This window comes from Platalea leucorodia, assembly GCF_965183815.1.
Source record: "Platalea leucorodia genome assembly, contig: HAP1_HAP1_SCAFFOLD_128, whole genome shotgun sequence".
In the NCBI taxonomy this organism is placed as follows: domain Eukaryota; kingdom Metazoa; phylum Chordata; class Aves; order Pelecaniformes; family Threskiornithidae; genus Platalea; species Platalea leucorodia.
The window spans coordinates 211,510-233,391 of NW_028121409.1; the positions used below are offsets into that span (position 1 = coordinate 211,510).

Here is a 21,882-nt window from a genome sequence, read left to right on the forward strand (position 1 = left end):
CCCCAGCAAACGACCCCCACGTCCTCTGCAATCCCTGCTGCCAGTGCGCTCATGGGCAGGGAGGTGTTGCATTGGGTCAGGTTGGCCTCGTGCCCTGCGCACCGGACCCCTCGCAGCCCCACGGGACCCGTCCCTCTCTGAGGCTTCGGGGGGTTGTAGGCTCTCTCTGCCTCTCCGCACCGCAGCTGCCGGCACACCACGCTGGCCTCCTGCATGTCCCACTGCTCATCCAGGACTCGGCCCCACGTCCCGCGCTGCAAGATCTCCACTCGCCCGTCGCACCGGCTCCCTCCACCCACCAGCCGCAGGGCTGTGGAGCTGCCTGGGCCTGGGGAGAGCAGCCATGCCCCAGCCCTCAGCAGCACCAGGCAGCCCACAAACCTGCAGCACCTCTCCAGGCTCTCCAACCCTCACAACCCCCTGCAGCTCACCCGTTCGCCCCCAGCCCTCTGCGGTCAGCTTCAGGAGCAGCTTTCCACAGGCTTGCTTCCCCAGTCCCTGAGCCTTCCTGAGCAAGACCCTCTCTTTGCTCTTGGTGGGGCAGAGCCACCCAACACGTCCCTGCTGAGGCAGATGGGGCAGCTCCCGCAGGAGGGAGCAGCAGCCGGCGGTGGCCTGGGGACAGGCAGCCCCAGGACAAGCCTTGCCTCACCTCAGCGCTGGCATTGGCACTGCTGAGCCATGGGGCAGAGTACACATGCCTCTGCCCCTCTGCATCCCTGGGGATCTGGGCCTGGGAGCCTGTGTCCCTGGCAGGGAGCAGAGCAAGGGGGGCCTTTCCGATCAAACAGGAGAAGTTTGGGCCTGATCCCCTGTGTGGGGCAGAGATTCCTGGTGAAGCTAGGGTTTCTTTCGTCAGAAATTCACCCTGCTGCTACCATGAGGTCCTCTGCTTTGGGTGGCCATGTCACACCCAAGGGACAAATGGAGTTAACACAGCATTGTCCCAGCACTCACCTGAGCAAATCACAGCAGCATCGTTCTCATGGGAGCACGGTGAGGCCCCCAGGGCGGTCACTGGGCACTGTCCCAGGTGGGCTTCAGTTCCATCACAGTGGAATGAATCTCTCCAGACAGGTCCCGTGCCTCTCCCAAAATGCCCTCCTCTGGGAATGGACTCAGCAAACCCGCAGTCGAGGTGACGACAGAGAACGTGGGCGTCCGAGAGATCCCAGCGGGAGGCACAGAGGGTGCCCCAGGTCCCCAGCACATAGACCTCCACCCTCCCCTCACACGCCGTGCTGCCGTTCACCAGCCTGAACCCTGTGTCATCGGGAACAGAGAAGGATGAGACAGGGCAGACTTGTGCTCTCACTTCCTCAGGAGCTGGAGGAGCAGCCAAATGGAGGAAAGCCTGTCTTTCTCCTCCTTCTGCACAATTTTAAGGCTGCAGACAACCACATCACCCCTCCAGCCCTCACACCCAGCACAGCATGGCACTGCCCCGGCCCTGCTCCCCTTGGCCCCAGCACACCCCCAGATATGGAACACCCCACCCTCAGTCCTTACGTGTACAGGTGACACCAGTGGCGTTCGTGTGGGCGCAGGGCTGGTCTCTGCGGGATCCCCTGGGGCAGGAGATGAGAAGGGATTCATTCCCCACACACTGCAGCTCTCTGTCCCACATGGCACCAACACCTTCTCCAAAGTGAGCTGCCCTGGGCACAGACAGGGCTGCGCCACACTGCAACTCCCCGCAGACCACGTCGGCAGCTTTGGGACCAAAGTCTGAGTCACAGACAGGTTTCCACTCATTCCCATCACGGATCTCCACGCGTCCTGAGCAGGGGCTCTCCCCTCCGACCAGCCGGACAAATCCTGGAGCAATCAAAGTCCCCGGAGAGTTCCCAGAGCCCTCTGGCAGTTACATGCCCACGTCCCACCTGGTCTGCAAGGTGGCCACAGGCACAGAGCCCCACAACCCTACCAGCAGCTCCCAGGGGCTGCTGATGGCACAAAGACACCAGGGACACCCTGCCGCTCCTCAGACATCAGCACAGCACTTGTGGCCTTGCTTCTTCCCCAAACCCCCAGCCGTAGGCACTGCTCGGACCAACTGCCGCCATTTTGGAGACCCTGGGCTTCCTGGCAGCACTGCGAGCACTTGGGGCCCAGGGAGACTGGCCAAGGCACTGTTGGCTGCTGCAGCCTGATCTGCCCACTGAGCTCAGGGCCTGGCTGAGGAACCCTTGGAATTCCCAGTAACACACCCTTCCCTCAGGGCGGTCTCAGGCTGTTGGGGCACTGCTGTTAGATGGGCCATTTCACGGGGTACAGCTATGGCACAGCTCTATGTACAGTCAGTGTCTGTGCCAGCCCCCACTCTGGCACCTGCTGAGGGACGGGGTCCTCAGCCAGGGCCAGAGTGCACTGCCAGGCACGCACATCCCCATCAACGGCCAGGCAGAGGGCAGGAGAGCGGGCAGAGGGGCAGCCCTGGGCTGACACGAGCTCCCGGTGCAAGGACAGGCACCGAGGACAGTGCAAGTGCTGGCAAAGCCCCTGTGGCACAGGGCAGCTGGGGCTGGGGGAGGCAGGAGAGGCTGGGCAGCGGGTCAGCACTGACAGCACGGGGCCATGTCCACGTGGGCTGGCTCTCGCGGGGTGACCCTGGGAGAGGAATGGGGTGCCATGTGCCCCACCCTGCTCCTCTGCTCAAGGCCAGCGCTTTCCCCCTCTGAGCAGCCCCTTTGCTTAGGCCGAGGGACTCATGCCTGCCAGGAGGCACAACCCAAAAGTCCCTGACCACTCTGTGCCCTTCCCCGGAGCTGTGGGTGGCCACATGAGCCACTCTCGGTGCCTCTGGCATGGGGGGACCTGGCCCCTGGCAATGCCAGACAGGTCCTGGCTGAATGGGAGGAGAAAGATGGGCACCAACGGACACCAAGGGGCAGGGAGGGGGTTTCACCTGAGCCCCAGGCACCAATGGAGGGTGGGCTGAGCCCCCTCAGGGACCAGGAAGGGTGTGCGCACCCAGGGTGGGCTCTCACGGGGCTTTCCTCAGGCACTGGCAAACGCAGCAACATATGTGCCAACTCAGCAGTGCTAACGGCCACACTGGGCCCTGATCTGGTGTCTGCTCATTTCTTCCTGAGGGCACAGCCAGTTCCCTCCCCGCATCCTGGCCCCAAATGTAGGGAACAGGAATGGCCCCTTACCTGAACACGTCACTCCAGCATCCCAACGGTGATAACAGTTGTTTTGACCCCATCCACTGTGTGTGCAGTCAGACAGGGCAGACTCAGAGCCATGACAGCCAACTTTAGACATCCAAATGGGGCCAGATCCTGGCCCAAAGTGTGCATCCTCATGAGCTTCAACAGCAGACCCACAGCCCAGCTGCTTGCAAACCACTGCAGCATCGTTCATGTCCCAGGAGATATCACACACGGTCCCCCACTGGCCCTGGTGTTTCACCTCCACTCTCCCAGCACAGCGCCCGCCGCCAGCCTCCAGCCTCACCTCCGCAGCCCCTTCAAACACCAAAACACGGGACCCGTCAGGAGAGGGCCGAGCCCCAGGCTGCAGCTCTGGGAGTCGAGTCACAGCACCAGGCTGGGAGCCCTCTCCTCTCTGAGCTGTGCCTGGGGAAGTGTGGGGGTCCCTCCTCTCCCCACGGGCTGTGCAGGCTGGGGGGGCCAACTCCAGCCCTGCTGGGTCATTCGCTGCCCCACAGCCCTTGGCACCTCCTCCCACTCCAACAGCCCCCTGCCCATGCCCACCCACACACCGTGCCCCCAGGCCCTGCACAGGGCACCGTCTCCTCCCCAGCCAAGCACACCCTGGAAAGCCCCATGCCCCCAGGCCCGCAGCTTCCCCTGCCCACCACCTGCCCTGCCACCTCCCAAACCCACACCACCCCCAGGGCTTCCCATGTCCTCAGGGAGCACCGAGATGATCCCACGGATCCCCCCCAACCCATATCGTCTCCTTGCCCCAGGCATCAGCCCAACTCTTGTGCTTGACCGAGGCCCCCAGGAAGGAAACTTCTCTGCCACCCGTGGGTGCAAACAGCCCAGGCCCCTTCTCTCTGTGGGGCACAAACTGCCTTCCTGGGGTCGGGGTTCCCCTGCACCCTGGGGCAGTGAGCAGCACACAAACCCTCCAGGGCACCCTGGAGATTGGCTGTGCCCTGGGGATTGCTGAGTGCTGCCATCACCACCTGGGCCACTGCCAGCCTCAGGGGCACAGAACTGGGGAACAAGGGGTCCCAAAAGGGTCATCCAGGATGGGGGTGTCCATAAATGCAGCCAGGTACAGGCTGCCTTAAACACAGAGAGGCACAGGGAAAGGCACAAGGTCCATGGACCTGAGCACCTTCTGACCCTTGTCCCAGTGGAGCCTGGAAAGAAACCCCATTCCCAAAGGGATCCCAATGACCCCGCTGGTACCCGCTGGCCCTGGGCTGTGAGACAAGGGAACCGGCACTTACCCCTGCACAGCTGCACCCAGAGGAGCAGCCACAGCACCCGAGGGGACAGGAGTGCCTCCATCCTCATCCTGAGCCTCCTGCCCTGCTGGCAGAGCCCTGCTGCGCCCCACTCCCTGCCACGGCTCCTGGGGACTCACGGGGACAATGACGATGGGAGGGTAATATATCTCTGCAGATGCCGACCCAGCTGCAGGAGGAGCCAATAAAAGCAGCAGCAGCACCTTCTGAGACGTTATCGGGAGCTATCTCCCCTCCGACACAGCCCAGCCCTCCAATGAACTTCTCCAGTGCCGTTCATGACCATATATGAGGGACATATGTGTCCCGCTGCCAGTGTCATGGTCACTGCAGCAGGAGAGCGTCACGGGAGAAGCTCAGTGTGGAGGGGAAATGAGTCCGTCACCCCTTGCACCCTGCTGTGGGGACTGGGAGCACTGAGCATCTTCTACGGTGGGCTCATCCAAGAGCCCAAGAGACAAGTGTCCAGCTCCCCCATGAGATGTGGGAACAACGGAGCTGGGACTGCACTGGGGCCTGTGTCAGGATGGGAAGGAAACAGCCCCTGCCCCTGCTACAGACCCCACTGTGCTGGGAGCAGCAGCTGGGCAAGGGCCTTGGGCAGGGGAAGAGCTCCATCCCAGGAGGGCTGGCTCACCCGTCCCTCCCTGCACAGCCCCACCCTGGGTCCCTCGCAGGAGCCTGAGCTGGGCCATGGCCTTGCCCTGGCAGCAGACCTGCAGCCCAGAGGCTCCGTCAGGCCCCTGACTCTCAGCCTGTCCCCGAGGGGCCATTCTTCCCCACAGGCGCATCGGGAGCTGGAGCCTGCAGGTGCACAAACCACAGCCCCCGTGGCCTCGCAGCGCTCGCCGCACTCCCCCTGCAGCGCAGCGGCCGGGCAGGAAGTCTGTGGTTTCCTCCTGGCACCGTGCCCAGGCACATCCCTGCGGTGCCCCCGAGCCACCCCCACCCCGACTGCTCCAGCCAGGGCTGCAGGGGCTGCTCCTTCGGCCTCGCAGACACGGGGCCGGGCAGCTCCCGGCCCCCGGCATGCCCCGCTGATGCACACGGCCGCTGTGCACCGAGCCCCACGGCCACGCGGTGCCATCGGTGATGGGACCTCAGACCCTCCTCCTGCCACAGCTGTGTGCTTCTGAGTTATAGTGACGGTGACCTCACACCCTCCTACAGCCACCACTGGGTGCTCAGCAGTTATAGTGACGGTGACCTCACACCCTCCTACAGCCACCACTGGGTGCTCAGCAGTTATAGTGACGGTGACCTCACACTCTCCTACAGCCACCACTGGGTGCTCAGCAGTTATAGTGACGGTGACCTCACACCCTCCTACTGCCACCACTGGGTGCTCAGCAGTTATAGTGATGGTGACCCCACACCCTCCTGCTGCCATCGCTGTCTGCTCAAGAGTTACACAGTCACACGGGGGTGGGTGCTGTGCACGGGCTTCTGCAGCTGATGGTTCTTCCAAAAAGCCATGTTTGGGTGGGGTTTAAACATTATTTTGATGACATCAGAAGCACCCACACAAGCCATATGCCTGCTCTTGGCCTATAGGCTGATCCAGTACTCATGAAATCACAAGCTCGTACACAAGCCATGTGCACGCTCCTGGCCTATCCATCACTCAGCCACAGGTGATGTCATAACATCTAAACCTGCCACGTGCCTGCTTCTGGCCTATCAGGTGTTCTGACACCATTGACCAAACACCTATACAAACACCTACACAAGCCATTGTTCTGCTCCTAACCTCTCAGCTACTCAGGCACCAGTGACACCACAGCAACCTACACCAGCCATGGCCCTGCTCCTGGCCTATCAGCTACCAGGGCAGCAGTGACTTCACAAGCACTTACACAACCCATGGGCCTCTTCCTGGCCCATCAGCTCATCGGTCACAAATGACCTTGCAAACACCTACACAAGACAGGGGCTTGCTCCACTCCTACCAGCTTCTCAGGCACCTGTGACCTCAAAATATCCAACAACAGACATCTTTCTCCTGGCCTACCAGCTACCATCGACACCACAAAGAAATTCACAAGCCATGTGCCAGGTCCTGGCCTATCATCTGCTCAGGCACCAGTGACCTCACAATCACTTACACAATCCATAGGCCTACTCCTGGCCTACTAGCTCCTCAGGCAGGAGTGACATCAGAAGCACAGACACAATGGCCCATTTGCCATGTACGTCCTGTTGAGGTACTCAGCCTCCAGTAACCTCACAAGCACATACCAATGTATTTCCTATGTACTCGTGTGGTGATATATTACATATATATTGATATATATTTTATATAATATTTATAATATATATCAGATTGTATATATTATATTTTAATATAATATTATAATTTTCACATTATATAATTATAATACCAATTACATTTATATTATATATTATTATATTATTAAATTATAATAAGAACTATAATTTAATATATTCTGCTACTATAATAATAGTTATTATAATGTCTTTTATTATATTTTATTATAACATATACGATATTTTGTAATATATTATAATATCTTTATATAGTTTACATATTGTAATGCATATAATATTATATAGTATATATATTATACATAATATATATATATGTTGTGATATATATTCGATATCGTGTGGCAAATGAGTCTGTTATTCCTTGGAGGTGGCCGTAGCCCTTGGGCACGTTCCAGCTTGTCCACGCCCCACAACCTTTCGGGCACCCCTCTGCCCTCCTGAAGCCCCCCCCACCCCAGACCTGTCAGGGCTTGTTCTGCAGCCTGGGAAAGTGGGGGACCCCCACCTGGCCTCTTCCTTTTGTTTCTCTTCACATTTAAACTTTAAGTGCTCACTCCAGTAGCGCTTATTAAAAAAAGGTTTTATCATCTGTTTTATACCTATGGGTTTTTTTATGGCTGTATGTATTTGCTATCTATAGCTTCATAAATGTTTACATATACGTAAAAAATTCTATACTTAAGTACATATACAGAAGTATATATATAAAAATACCGTACCTATTTCGAAATAAATAAAATATGTATTTGTATGCATTTGTACACTTACTTATAAATAGATATATGTTATATAAATGTAGATATCTTTATATCTGAGCACTTCCTGGACCAAAGGAGGTGGGCAGCCAATCGCAGGGCTGCCTGAGAACATGTGGCTATGAAGGCGTCATGAAATGGCTGTCAGCCAATCACAATGCAGAATGAAAAGACGTGGGGAATGAGGCTGTTGGAAGTGGCGGCCTCCCCATAGGAAATGACAGGGGGCTTCCTTTGGGACGTGCCCCTGGGGACACTGGGACGGGTGGCCGGTCCTGCTAGCCAATCACAGGGGCTGCCTGAGAACACACGGCTGTGATGGTGTTGAGACATGGCCATTAGCCAATCACAGAGCAGTATGAGCTTTAACAAAAGGGCAGCTCACTGCCATGGAATGGCGGTGGCCTGTCCCAAAATGGCGGCCAACCCAAAATGGCGGCCCCTGTGGATGCAGGGGAAGGGCCTTCCGGGTCTGATGTATCTCTGGGCCAACCGGCAGGGGTGGCCGGTCCTGCCAGCCAATCCCAGCGGAGCACATGGCCGGCAGAGCAGAGCGACTTCCGGGGCACAGGGTCCCTGCGGGTGCTGGGAGGGGGCGGGGCTTCCAGCGGGAGCGGGTGGGCGGGGCCCCTGTCCCGTCGTGTCTCCCGCAGCAGCGGTGCCCGTGCTCTGGCCTGTTCCAGGGCAGGGATCCCAACAGGCACCGGGAAGGCCCGTGGGGAGGTGAAAAATGCTTCTTGGGAGCCGTGGGCAGAGAAGGGCTCACGGTGGGGTCAGAGCTCCCGGCTTTGTGCCGGACGTAAGACCTTTCCCCGCCTCCCAGGGCTTCAAGGCTGCACCACCTTCCTCAGCAAAATAATTACAGAAACACCTCCAACAACAAAAAATCCCCCCTTAAACTCCAAAACACCCTAGGAAAAGAGGATGAGGGGAGAGAGGCAAGGGTTAAAGGAATAAAACCCTCAAAGTTCCTGCATCTGGTCAATGTGACGGATACACTTGACTCCGAGCCGCACTTTGGTTCAGGCTGAGGCAGGAACAACAGCCCTCACGTCCTTGGGGTGAACGTGTGAGCTGGAAAGCCCCTGGCTGACGTACAAGGGAGTGAAGGTGTCTTGAACAAGATTTCAGAAGGTGGTTTCGAAAGCCAAAAATACAAGTTGCCAGAGCTAAAATGAAGATATCTTGTCTATACTATTGACTGGCAGGCAGCTACTTCACCCTCTAAATATTACCATCAGGATGGGCCCAATGAGAGCTCTCCCTGCATGGCGGCTGGACGGCAGGCCAGGTGACTCTCCCCTCGAGCAGGGACGCCTCTCAGGGTTTGAGATCCCTTACCTGAGACTAAGAGATCTTTCCTTAACCAAGGCAGAGAGATCCCTCACCTGCGACAACATCCTCGGTAAGTGACTGAGAGCATGCTGAATTAATACTATGAAACATTACTTAATCCATGTAGCTACTCAGATGTTATAAACACGGTATGGATAATTCTGTTAGACATGAACTGTTGATCAAGTCTGAGACTAATTAATAAGGTGAACCTTGCCATCAAACTTATTGAACCTTGGTAAACCACTGTTAAAACTTTGTTAAGTTCCATCCAACTCATTGAACCCTGTCATATTATTTTACCTCAGTATAACCTATTGCTGCTTCTCTCTTTTAAGTAAGTGGGGTGCATTCCACTCTTCTGCCACACCACGGAAGGCTAAGGTCCTTCTTTTCCACTCTCTCCTAGTAGGACACCTGTGAGGAAGAACCTTTTTCTTCTTTGTTCATTGCTTAAAGAAATGGTGAAGGAAGGTCAGAGAGGTGAAACATGGAGGTGAGTGCTTCTGGGTGTGTTACTAATCCCTAAATGTGCTCTGCACCTTCTGAAAGGCGAGAAGGGCCTTCTTCTAGAGGGCAACGTCGCTGCTGCGTGCAGAACCCCTTCTGACTGCCCAGGTGAGATGCTCCACAGGCATGCTGCTTTCCTGCTGTGTGTTTGAAGGCACAGGCCAGAAAGCCAAGAATGAACATCATGGCAGACAGAGGAACTGGCAATGAGCGTTTCCAAGGCGAGTGACATAAATCACACTGGGACGGTGGGAGCAGCTCCTGGAGTCACACACAGAAATGTCCGGGCTCTGTGAGGTGTCCACGTCTGAGCTGTCCTCATGCACTCCCCATGTACACAGGGGTGTTCAGAGATACAAGTCCTTCCCTTGCACACGCACAGGCAGTGCATTGCAGCAGTCGTAGTGTCTCTGGCCTCCTGTTGCCACTCCCAGAGGCTGGCAGGCACCTCAGCCTTGCGGTGTATCGCCCTGCTCTGCACTCCTCTGAGATGCCCCAAGGCATGAGGAACGGACACGGGGACCTCAGTTCTAGGAAGCACATCTCAGTGCTGCATGCAGGTGGTTTCCCAGGGGATGTTACTCTCAAGGGGAAGTGACTTGGAGACACTGTGTGTCCCACAGACACTCATGGGATCCCCAGGAGCAGCTGATGGCATTTGCGCTCACTCAGGTTCACCTCCCCACGCACACACCACGTGCATGCTTGCGACGTGTCTGTACAATGCAAACATGGACTTCTGACCTAGTCATTCGGTGTCCCTCCATGGAAGGACAAACAACCTCTGGGAGCTGGGGTGAGAGGCCAGTGCTGGAAATGGTGGTTGTTATTGGCTGGTGTGTGACGATTACCCTGGGGCAGCTTTCCTGGGGTGTCCAGCACACATGGGCAGAGACCAGGTCCTGCTCTGCTGGTCCTTCATGTCTCTGCCAGGAGGCCTGGCTGGGTGTGCGAGGACACTGCTGTGTGCCCCTACCCTGCACACTCACACACTTCAGCAGTACACTGGTGTTTCCCTTTCCCCAGCACTTCCCAGCCCAGGCATCCCAGCCCCTTCCCAGCTCTCCCCACTCCCCAGCCCTCTCCCCAGCCGAGCAGGGCAGCCCAGTCTGGTCTGGCCCTGCAGCAAGGAGGAAATGGAGGTCAGTGGCAGTGTCTCTCCTGCCGTCATGTCCTGCAGAGGCCATCCCAGGAGCCTGCAGCCCCCTGGGCCAGCCCCGCTCCCCAGGACAGCACAGAGTCCTGGCCCTGGGGCTCCTCAGGCAGCTCCCGCTGCCCCGGCCACAGGGCACCCTGCCCTGAGCTGGCACCCACAGCAAAGGGTTTCTCTTCCCATCTCTCCCCTGCACACACATGGCATCCTGCTCTTCTGCCAAGACATCCCATCTCTCCACAGAGCCTTTCCTCAAGGTGGGCACATCTGTGCTGGCCTGGCCGGCCATTTCTGCGCCCCCTTCTCATGCTCTCCACAGCCCCTGAGCTGGTGGTGCTGCTCTGCAGAGCAAGTGGGCTGTGGGACCTGGGGTCACAGGGTGATTCCACAGGGCTATGCTGGTCAGGCTGGGAGGCAGACCCAGCTCAGGGACATTGCTGCCACTGCCTGCCTCCCGCAGAAGCTCTTCTGTGGCCACGGAGGGTGCTCAGAGGTACCCTGCCTTATTGCCAACACCACGAGATGTGTCTGAGTGCTGCACTGGATCCAGTCTACAAAGTCCACTGACGGTAAAACGAATCACTCACCAGGCTCCTTTCCCTGTGCCTGCTGCACCCCCTGGGGTTGCAGAGCCCTCGCTTGGCGGTTCACACCCAGATTTAGCAGTTTATCTCTGGGTCCCTCCACCTTGCACAGGCCTGTGCTCAGTGGGCTCCACTCACTGCTGGCCTCCTGGCACACACTGTCCCTGCAGATCACCTGTGCTCTGCTGGCAGCTCCTGATCCCTTCCAGAAAAGCACTCATCTGCCATCAGCCCTATCACATGCTGTAGAGCCCCAGGCAGGTTAATTGGAGACCCTTCCCCATCTGTGTGGGTGCTGTCCCCCAACCAGTAACACCTGAGACATTGCTCAGTCCCTGGAAGACCATACTGGGACCCATCCCACTGAGCCCAGGGAGAAACAAGCAAAGCAACAGTCCTCTGGAGACTCTGTTCCTTGGGCATGTTCTTGAGAACGACTTTGGAAAAAGACCTCAGCCTTCGGGCACTGCCCTGAGGAGATCCCGTTTCCTGATGGAAATGGTGCTAGAGAGGCCAGCTCTGTCACAGATCTGCTGTGCAGGGACTCTGGACACAGGAACTGTCTCTGCAGCTCCAGAGAAGGTCTCAGAGGAAAAATCTCTAACAAAAAAAGTCCCTGCAGGGTCCTTCTTAATGTTTAAATGCACAGAGGGTGTGGAAATTCATGCTGTCTCTGGGTCAAACCAGACAGGTAGGTAATGAATTTGAAATATTATGAATAATGAAAATTCTTTGTGGAAAACATTATCAGAAGTGAAAAAAACCCAAAATAATAATAAAAAACCCCCAGTAACATCAACAACTACAAAACATATAAAAGACAAGTTGGGCCTGTAATGAGTTATGTTATGAGTGATATGGAGAAGCAGATGGGCAGTATATTGCTTCTAAAAAAACATCTAGTCATCAGTTTCCGCACTGCATCCTTGAGCTCCCGGTTCCTCATGCTGTAGATGAGGGGGTTCACTGCTGGAGGCACCACTGAGTACAGAACTGCCAGCACCAGGTCCTGGGGTGTGGAGGAGATGGAGGAGGGCTTCAGGTAGGCAAACATGGCAGTGCTGATAAACAGGGAGACCACAGCCAGGTGAGGGAGGCACGTGGAAAAGGCTTTGTGCCGTCCCTGCTCAGAGGGGATCCCTTAATGGAAATGTTCAATATCTGCACTCATGACTCCTAAGCCTCTGGGCTGTAGAAGAGAGGCTTAGCATGTCTTGATGATAATTTTCTCTGTATTTTTTATTTTCCACCAACACATCTGGTGAGTACTATTTGTAGGGGTAGAAATCCTCATTTTTATGACTGAAAGCGTGGTCTTGAGACAAGACAGGCAAAAGGGCGCAGCTCTCTGTGGCTCAGTGCAGAGTCAGGGGAGCTGCAGTGTCCATCAGTCTTTTTCCCAGCTGCCCTCTGCTTTCACTTCTGCTACCTCGAGGATGACTGCACACACATTACTCTTGAAAAAAAGAAAAGCAACTGGACTTTGATGAAAGCAGGGGAGCCCTGTTTCAACGGGCAGATCTGCGAACTCTTCTTTTTCCATCACAGAGGTGGAGTTGTGATGGAGAGGGCAGGACACAGCCCCTCTCAGGGAGAAGCAAAGGAATCTGAGAGGAGACTGGCGACCCACAAGGGATGGCTCAGCCCTCCCTGGGATCCTACAGGAGAGCCGTGCCTTTCTGGGGGGCAGCACGCAAGCCCAGCAGGACAGGCAAAACAGACAGTCGGGTGTCCTGAGGATGGGGTGTCTTAAATGGAGAGTCAGCTCATTGCCCAGCAGACAACGGCCAGCAGACATCTCCAGTGAAGGCCCAAAAGAGAGCTGCCTGAACGCAGCCTCTCCCAGTCCTTCTTTGCAGTTGCCTCCCACTCCCTGCCCACGTCTCTGCTGGTTGGAGCTGGAGTTGCCAGGAGCTATTTCTCTTTCCCCAGGTCTCCTCCCTGTCCCTGCTCACAGATCCCATCCCACGTGCTGTGCACTCAGCTCTGCCCTGCAGACACCTCCTGGCAGCAAGGCACTGCCCAGGGGGATCTCCCTGCTGGCAAGTCTTAAAGAGAATATCAGGATAACCCTGAGGAGACCTCAAAGCTGATGTTAATGCTTTCTGTAGGCTGAGGTGGGTGAAGTGACTTCATCAGGTTCCTTGAAAAGCCTATTCATCACTCACTGTAATGCTGTAGGGGTCTCTGTCTCTTGTGCAAACCTGACAGCTCCATCACCATTTCCACCTACCATCACAGTTGGGAAGTGAAAGCACCGACCCTGGCAAGCGCCTTTCCTCCCAGGTAGCCCCTGCCTTGATGTCCTTCTTGAAAAGTGCCCTGTGAAATGTCCCAGGGGTGATCTGGAGCTGTGAGCAGCCCTCACCCATGCAGCACCCTCTCGACAGCAGAGTGACCCTGCCCTGCCCCACCGGGGGTTGCTCCTTCCACGCAGAGCTGCTCCCTGCAGTGCCATGGGGAGCTCCCCGGGCAGGCTGAGTGCTGACCCTGGCAGGGGGCAGAGTCCCTGCCCCAGCACACAGCCACCTGGTGTGCGGGGACCCTGCTCAGAAGGACAGCCCTGGGCACCTCCACCTGCACACCGTGGCTTCACAGCGATGCAAAATTGCCTAAGAAGAGTCCCCACCTTACAGATGCCACAAGCTGTGGGCTGTGCCAGCTTGAGGAGATGCCTCCAGGAACTACAGCTGCATTGCCCTGCACCCAGAGACTGACCGTGTCCAGGGCTGCAAAGATTTCTCCTCTTTTGAGCTCTCAGTCATCCTCCCAGTCCTGAGCGCCTTTAAGCTCTAGGTCTGCCTTGCTCATCTCCCTGAGAGACCCTGGGAGGGCCCTGCGCCCTGCTGCGCTTTGCAGAGGAGCTGCTCCTGGGCAGAGCTGTCTCTCTGCAGCGCAGCCCAGTTGCCAGGAGCTCCTTCCATCCCAGCAGCCTGGACCAGCTCAGCAGCAGAGGACCAGCCCAAAGCATTTTAATGACCCCTCTGGAGGGTTTGGTGCCGAGTCCATGAACCTCAGACCCTGAGAGAAAGTTGATGAAACCTCTCAAGAAGTCAAAGTCAGGTGCAACCTCCAAAGTCCCTTGGAGCTTTAATGGCTCCCAGTGAGGGACATTAGTGACAAAGCAACCCTGGGGGCTAGTTAGAGCAGAAAACTGGAGGCAGCGATGAAAGGTAGGCAAAGGCTTTGTAAAGGTGGCTCTGATGCTGAGTAAACCTGGACGTGTTTTATCAAGCCAAAGGGCCAAGGCCTGGCCCCAGCCCCTGGGAAGGGAGATCCCGTCCCACACACATGGCTCGGGGCAGTGTTTTGTGGGGACGTGCAATGCCAAGTGCAGGACTAGGGTACGACACCTCCCAGGCTCTTGGGTGGAGACAAGGAGGCCATGAGGCCCTAGTGCTGTGAGCAGGAGGTGTCTCCTGGCAGGCCTTGGTGACACAGACAACAGCCGCAGCCAACGGGAGAAAGACCTCAGCTCTCCTGGGGGCTTTCAGCCTTGTCAGCTCCCTTGACCATCTCCACCACAGGCTGTCCTATGGTGTCCTAGGCCTGCACCTGCTTCCTTGAAGGCTGTGGACATCCACTGTGGACTTTATGCCCTCCTGCCCCTATGAGCAGTTCTGGGATCACACATGGGGTGTTTGTAATCCCTTTAGACCGATCCATCTCCAGGCACAGGCCAGTCAGTCCAGCTGGGAACAGCCCCAGAGTTCTTTAATTTGGAGTTATAGGTGGATCTCGGCAGCTGAGAAGCCACCCAGCCCCTTTGCTAACAGCCACTGCTACAGCCGCCGCTCCCGGCACCTTCCCCTCTGCTGCGGTACCAGCATCTAGCACTAGGGAGGAAGAAGGAAAAGCGTATGATCGTCTGACCAGGGAGAAGGCAGAGAAATGCTGCAGGCGTAGCTCAGGCCGCCTGTGATGGGATCTGCTTGCGATGAAGGCTCAAGGTGTCTGTGAAGTGGGAGAGGCCCCTTGTGCCCCAGCCCATGAGAAGGTCCCAGGTGCAGCTGATCAGCCTGGGGCTGAGTCAGGTTGGGCCAAGACCTTGAGTGTCCCATACAGGTGTCCCCCCTCGGGGCAAGGTGTCTTGGCCCAGGATTCTGCAAGGGAAGGACATGTTCTCTGGTTTGGAAAGGGGAGAGCCAGCCATCAGAGGGATCCCTCGGTCTTGAGCCAGGACTTTCACATCGCCCATGGAAAGCCAATCCTGGGTGCCCAGGCAGACCCCTCGGGTGTCAGGGAGGTCCAGCCCAAAGCCAGCCTCCAGAACCTGCTTTGGTCTTGCGAGGGGTGTCAGAGAAATCCCTCTTTCCCACAGCGCTGCCCTCAGTGCAGGGATGGGCCTTGCAGCTGGGGGAAACACCACCCCTTTCTGGAGATAGTTACCAGGGGAGCTGCCTCTGCTGCTCTTGCCGCCGCCTGTTGTTCTCAGCGACGTGCTGGAAGATCTTCCTCTGCACCCGATGTGGCTCCAGCCTTCTCAGGACCTGGACCGCTCGTGGGGAAAGGTGGCTGCAACAGCAGGGAAACATCATCCCTCAGCCCCTGCTGGAGACCCCTTCTGCCTCTCCCCTCGTCCAGCCTCTGCACGCACCCGGTCCCGCATGTGCCCACCCTTTCACCCTGTGGTGAGTTTTGGCCCTTGGCTGTGGGGGTAACCCACATCATGCCCGTGTTAGGAGACATCAGAGGGTGTCCTACACAACCCCAGGACGCAGGGATGGGGGTCCTGGACATCTCTGTGGGGTCACGACTGCTCGACTGCCCCAGGCTGTGGCCAGAGCCAACACACACTTACTCAGGCTGGAGTCTGTCCAGCTGGGCTGCTGCTGCCATCTGCTCTGCTGGGAGAGGCTTTGCAGCCCTTCTCCACCTCTCGTTGCCCTCCTTTCTCCTGGGCTGGGCTGGAGGGTGGGGAGTCCAAGTGCCTCCAGTGCCGAGTGCCTGCCAAGGAGGAGACGCTCTCAGCAAAGCAGATGGCAAAGAGAGGTGCTGCTTCCCAGAGGACCTCTGGAAAGGGGCCTGCAGCAGGACCTGGGAGCTGGGTAACTCAGCACCACGTGCCCGTCATCACAGCTGACGGCTGCTTTTGCCCCTCGGATCCTGCCGCCCATCTCTCCCTCACGGGGGTGAGCAGGCAAACCCCTGCCCTGCAGCTGGGTGTCAGTCCTGCTCCCAGCCCCTGGAGACCTGCCGCCCTGGGTGCCCCAACAGAGAGGGTCGCTGCTGCTCTCAGCGGTGTCAATCACTGCCCGTACCTGGGGCGGCTGTCGGTCCTCCCCTGCAGCCCAGGCTTCCCACGCCGCCCATTCTGCCTGTGCTTGCTGTCGCCGCTCTTGCCAATGGGTCTTTGCTTGCTCCCACTCTGCAGACAGCTGCCAGACCTCCTGGAGGGCATGGAAACACAGCAGCAGGCAGGATTAGTCTCAGCTCCTGGAGGGGGATCCCTCGGGTCTGACCCACCTTGGTGCCCCTTGCCTCAGCCGGTCGGTCGGCAGCGCTTTGCCCCTACCAGATCAGGGGCCATGGAGTCATGCCAGGCTCCTCAGCTCAGGGCAAACACAGCTGAGTGACCAAAGACCTCCACTGTCAACGACCTAGAAAGGACTTGTACATTTTCCATAGCCCCTGGCCAGAATCAAGTGTTTCATGACAACCCAGGGGGCAATAACAGGCGGGAAGGACGCGCAGCACCTTCCTTTTCATGAAGAAAATCTGAATGAGGTGATGGACAGGTTACAATGAATGCATGGCAAGGGATCCTTTCAGGATGGCTCTCTGCACAAAGTAGCTTTTGCCCAGTCTCAAACAGCATGGTCGTTACAGCAAGGCAGAGCACGTACCTGCAACGCTCTCTTGCAGCCTTCAGAGGACGGGAGTGCAGCGGTGCCCCTGGCTGGAGGAGCTGGCTCCTGCCTGCCTGCCTCCTTCGTCCTGGGGGAGCTGCCTGGACATGGCAGGAGCACACTGCAAAGAGACACCAGGAGGAGTCAACGTGAGCACGGGGCAGTTTGCTCTCCCATTTCCATCTGCTATCAAAGCTCCACAGGCTGGCAGAAGCAGCAGGGCAGGTGGGGCCCTTTCGCATGGCAAGGGGGAGCCTTTCCTGAGCCCCATCAGATGGATGGGAGAGGACCGCACCTCAGGTCTGTTGTAAGGGCAAGCAAAGTGATGCGGGCTGCACTCAACATCAGCCGTCTTCCCCACTAAGGGGCCTGCGATGGGGCAAGTAAGCTCCTAAAAACCGTGGGGCATGTGTCAGGGACCTTCCCAAGTCCCTACAGCCGGAGTGTCCAAAGGGGATGTCTCTCCTACACGGCTGCAAGGATCCCTTTCATCCCTTCCCACAAGGGGCTCACCTGGCAGAAGTCGTCTTCCCCACGTCTTGCTGCCTTGGGCCTGGCCCCTGGCTTGGCAGCATGGGGAAGCAAAACGTCTCTCGCCTCTGCAGCAGCTTGTCAGGACGCCCCTCTGTACCTGGGAAAGGAGGAAGCTCTTCAGAGCAGCCCCGTGGAGAGTGCCTTTTAACCGGGCTGCGGTCACCCCACGTGGGGCAGGGCCCCACCTGCACAGCAGGGACCCGTTCCCGTACCTCTTCTGGTCCCACGCTTTTCTGCAGCCTTCTTGTGCCAGGTGGAGAAAGCCTTGGCCACCCTTCTGCTGATCACCAGGAACTTAAACCTGGAAAGCAAATGATGACACAGGCTTGAAGAAGGATGACCCCCTACCCTCTGCAGCTTCCCAGCACTAATCCTCCTGACTGCCGTGCCAGGCATGGCATCCCTTTTCCTCTGGGGCCATGCACGGGTTTTATTGGCAGTCTCCCCCCAACACCAGAAAATACAGCTTCAACTCCTCTCCTTGTGCAGTTGGTTCTCTCTGATGGGAATGATGGCAGGCCGGGCGTGAGAAACAGAATCACGACGCCTGGTCACTCCAGGAGAACATGCATGGAGCCCAAACTCAGCATTAGTTAACCAGAAACCAGTCAGGATTGATCACTGACTCAACGCTGAGTGTCAAGTCCCAACAACGTGCGCTGCTCAGCAGGAGCTGGGAAGCCGCCCGCTCGGTCGGTCGAGGGCTGCAGAGGAAACGCACTCACCTCGGGAACGCGCGGGCAGGAGCAGCCTGCATCCCCTGAGCGGCGGTCGCTCCACCGGAGACAGCTGCACCTGGCATCCACAGCCTCTGCAAAGTGACACAGAGCTGTCAGAAGGTTTCCAAGGCGGTTTTCTCTTGGCTCCCAAAGGGAGCAGACCTGTCTCCTGCTCCAAAAGAAAGCCATTTCTCCAAACCCCTCTTCCAAATCCTCCTCCAGGAACTTTAGCCCTTGCTCTGCTCTCCAGAAGCTGCACAGCAAACACTGAGCCTGTGCAACAGTGCTGCTGGGCTTTTTGTAGGGCAAGGACCCAGAAACTCACAAGAAACTTGCTTTGCTAACGGAGAAGTCCGTGGCGGTGAGCATGGGGAAGGGCGTTTGACTGGCCTGCCACGTCCAGGCTGGCCAACGGCGATTGGGTTGCTCACCCTTCCACAGGCTTCCCAAAGACATTGAAGCAGCCCTCAAAGCCTGAGCAACTCACACTGTGAAGCAGCGCGATCCGGCTGGCCTTGCTCTCCAGCCCTGTGATGCAGTCGTAATAAAACCGCATGCACAGGACATCGTCTTTGCAGGACAGAATGCCAATGTCCTTGAAGGCGAAGGAGAGGCGCTGCCTGTTCCTCAGCTGGAACGAGTACAAGAGTATGGTCTCTTGCACACAGCCCTCCACCACGTGCCGCGGGAAGGAGGTGGCTCGCGATAGCCACCTGTAGTCCAGCGGCTTGATCTTGACATCGCCTGTAAGGAGGAGCACCATCGTCACTGCCACAGCAGGCCAAACAGCCATGTAAGATGCATAACAAAACACCACAGAAAACAGCTCTTGGGGGGGTGGTTTGTTTTGGGGGAGCTCAAGCCGTCCCCTGACCTTTGGAGGCAATTCTCGACTTCTCCCAGCCCTTTCCAAAGAGCAGAGAGCACGCACCCCACCCCCAGACACGGAGGGGCAGAGGGGAGGGTGGCCGCTGCCTTCTCACCGGGGATAACCACTGTGGGGAACGCAAACTCCTGCAGCCGTAACAAATCAATGTCCAGCTGGAAGATGGGTCTTCGAACCACATACACCTCTTCTTTGCCCTGGAAGCGCTCATGCACCATAGCGAAGGTCCCGAGTCCTGTGACCAGGACACCCTGCCAGGAAAAAGACAAAAAGGCTGATGAGTGAGGACTTGAGAGAGGGGAAAAGTGAAGGCTTTGGAAAAGGCCCATGATCTCCATGTGTTTTCTTCCCCTCCTCAAAAAATTTGCTAACATCCCTTGGCTAGAGAAGATGCCAGGCATTCCCAGCACAGGGAATACCACAAGGATTATCCTTGGCACAGAGCCAGCATAATCCCCTGTCTCTCTGCTTGTCCTCTCCACTGTGGCCACAGGGAAGAGTGAAGCCCTATCGTGTGCCCAATGCTTTCTCCGACTAGACCTGGACTTGGTTTCTCTCCAGGTTGACCAAACAGCAGCTCTGGGCACACAGGGTGGTCTCGGTGTGCTGCCCCAATGCTCAGGGAGGGATCGCTCCCCAGGGCCCAGGCTCCCCAGGGCAAAGGAGGACCGAGACGCCAGCCCACCTTGTCCAGCTTCAGCTGTCCCAGGATGTACGCAGACACAGCATCCCAGATAGCCACAACCTCTGGAAAGCAAGGGAAGGAGGTGTCAGGCTCCGGGCCAGCCAGCTCACAGCCTCTTGGCAAGCTCCTCGCCCAGGGGGTGATGGATGCAGGTGTCCACCAACAGCCCAGACAAACACTGCCATGGCTGCGGAGCTGGGCTGTGCCCCACTTTCAGACTGCCAGCCTTACCCTGCTCCGGGGCAGGGCTGGAGCAGAAATGGGCATGTGGGAAGGGCTGAGGACCAGGGCTGTGACCATCTAACCCCCAGCAAGGGATGGCGCCCCAGAGCCCAGGACGTCATCTGCCAGCCTCGTGGCACAAGAAGACCCCATGGGAAGGAAGAGAGGTTCTCCCAAAGGAGACTAGTTCAAGGCAAAGGGCTGATTTACAGCAGAGGCATTTCCAGCTGGCTCGTGACAGCCCTGTGCGAGCTGAAGGACACCCCAGCCCCCGGGACGCAGGATCCCTTTTCATCCCAGAGCCAGAACCCCAAGAGGTACCACCTCCCAGGGGAAGCTGGCCCTGGACAGCCCCTCTAGCAAGGGGACTGAGCCATTCCCATGGGAGCCTGGGAACTCAGGGCAGGCGGGCATCCTCCTTGCCACATTGTCCCCTGAGCCTGGTGGGACCCCCAGGCAGGGCTCTCGCGGCAGCCCCCAGCCCTGTCCAGCCACCCCCACAGCCCAGCAGCTGCAGCTTTTGACAGTGGACAGCCCCGCTGCGACCCCTCGCGAAGGAGCTCCCAAAAGCCTTACCCTCGGTGGAGAGATGCAGGAGCGTGGGGAACAAGCTGCTCAGCTCCAAGCTGATGGCCACGCTGCAGCAGCCCTCCATCGCGCTTGCTGCCTGCCCTCAGCTCAGGGAAAGGGATGCTCTTGGCAGCTCCTCGCCCAAAACTCCTCGCCAACGTGCCCCTGCTCTGCCTGTCAGCAAGGGTCCTGCCTGTCAGCGAGGGTCCCCCAGCACAGCCCCGCTGCCTCCCGACCCCGCTCCTGGCTGTGGAGCAGCTCCGAAGGGCAGCAGTGGCGAGCCCCGGAGCAGTGCCCAGCAGCACCCAGGCCTCGCCAGGAAGTGCCACGGGCAGTGCCACGGTGCTGGGGAGACCTCCCTGTCATGTGGGGCATCCCCCTGTGACATCAGCCCGCATCATCTGAAGGTGCATTATGACGCCAGCAGGGAGACGGCACAGCTGGGTACAGAGGAGAGAGATTTCCCATCTTGTCCTGGGAAACACTCATCCCCTTTCTCGCCAGTCCTTTCCCAAAAACCCCTCTGCCCCCTGCACCAACATCTCTGCTACTGGGAGCCCGTCTGGGCAGGTGGGGATTGGGGGCTGGCTGCGGTTGGGCAGTTACAAGGGATGGGAGCGAAGGCCTGTGGGATGCAACAGCCCCTCCAGCGTGCCCAAACACCCCTCTCTGCTGCGTGTCGCTTGCGTGGCAGGAGCAGGATGGGCTTTGCTGCACTGGTTTTGGCTGGGATGGAGTTAAGTTTCTCCAGAGCAGCCCCTATGGTGCCGTGTGTTGGACTGGTGACCAAAACAGTCCTGAGAACACACCGATGTTTTAGCTGTCGCTGAACAGCGCCTGCACAGCATCAAGGCCTTCTCTGTTTCTCACGCTGACCCACCAGCAATGAGGCTGGGGGTGGGCAAGAAGCTGGGAGGGGACACAGCCGGGACAGCTGACGCCAACAGCCAATGGGATGTCCCACACCATGTGATGTCATGCTTGGCAATAAAAGCTGGGGAAAGAACGAGCAAGGTGTGTGGGGGGTGCATGGTCAAGGATATGGCATTTGTCTTTCCAAGTTACTGTTGTGCTGATGAAGCCCTGAACATAATGAGCAGCGCAAGGTTCAGTTGCCCTAACTTTTGGCATCTGCTGTCATTTCAATTGGCCAGAGGAATTGCCCAGCAAGCTCCGAGAAGGTGCCCCCAGATGCTGCCCTGTCTCTCAGAGCTGCTCCAGCAGAGCTTGCAGTTACCTGCACATATCCTGGACCATCTCCAGTACCTCCTGTGTCCCCAGGGGTTTGTGTCTGAGCAGCTCACTGCTGCCCTCCATCTCCAGTCATTAGCAGCAGAGCTG

The 21,882-nt window shown here is 57.5% G+C and overlaps 1 protein-coding gene across 1 annotated transcript in view; it reads right to left on the reverse strand.

Moving 5' to 3' along the window:
- Window positions 1-19,282, reverse strand: part of LOC309603576 (scavenger receptor cysteine-rich domain-containing protein SCART1-like) — a gene marked incomplete at both ends in the record, with an annotated part of 36,093 nt that extends 16,811 nt beyond the window's left edge. Inside the window, 6 exons of the mRNA XM_082338387.1 lie at window positions 2-322; window positions 958-1,263; window positions 17,672-17,760; window positions 18,185-18,270; window positions 18,666-18,922; window positions 19,162-19,282. Coding sequence (XP_082194513.1) covers window positions 2-322; window positions 958-1,263; window positions 17,672-17,760; window positions 18,185-18,270; window positions 18,666-18,922; window positions 19,162-19,282 — 1,180 coding nt within the window. The remainder of the gene's footprint in view (window position 1; window positions 323-957; window positions 1,264-17,671; window positions 17,761-18,184; window positions 18,271-18,665; window positions 18,923-19,161) is intronic.
- Window positions 19,283-21,882: the final 2,600 nt, after the last annotated feature.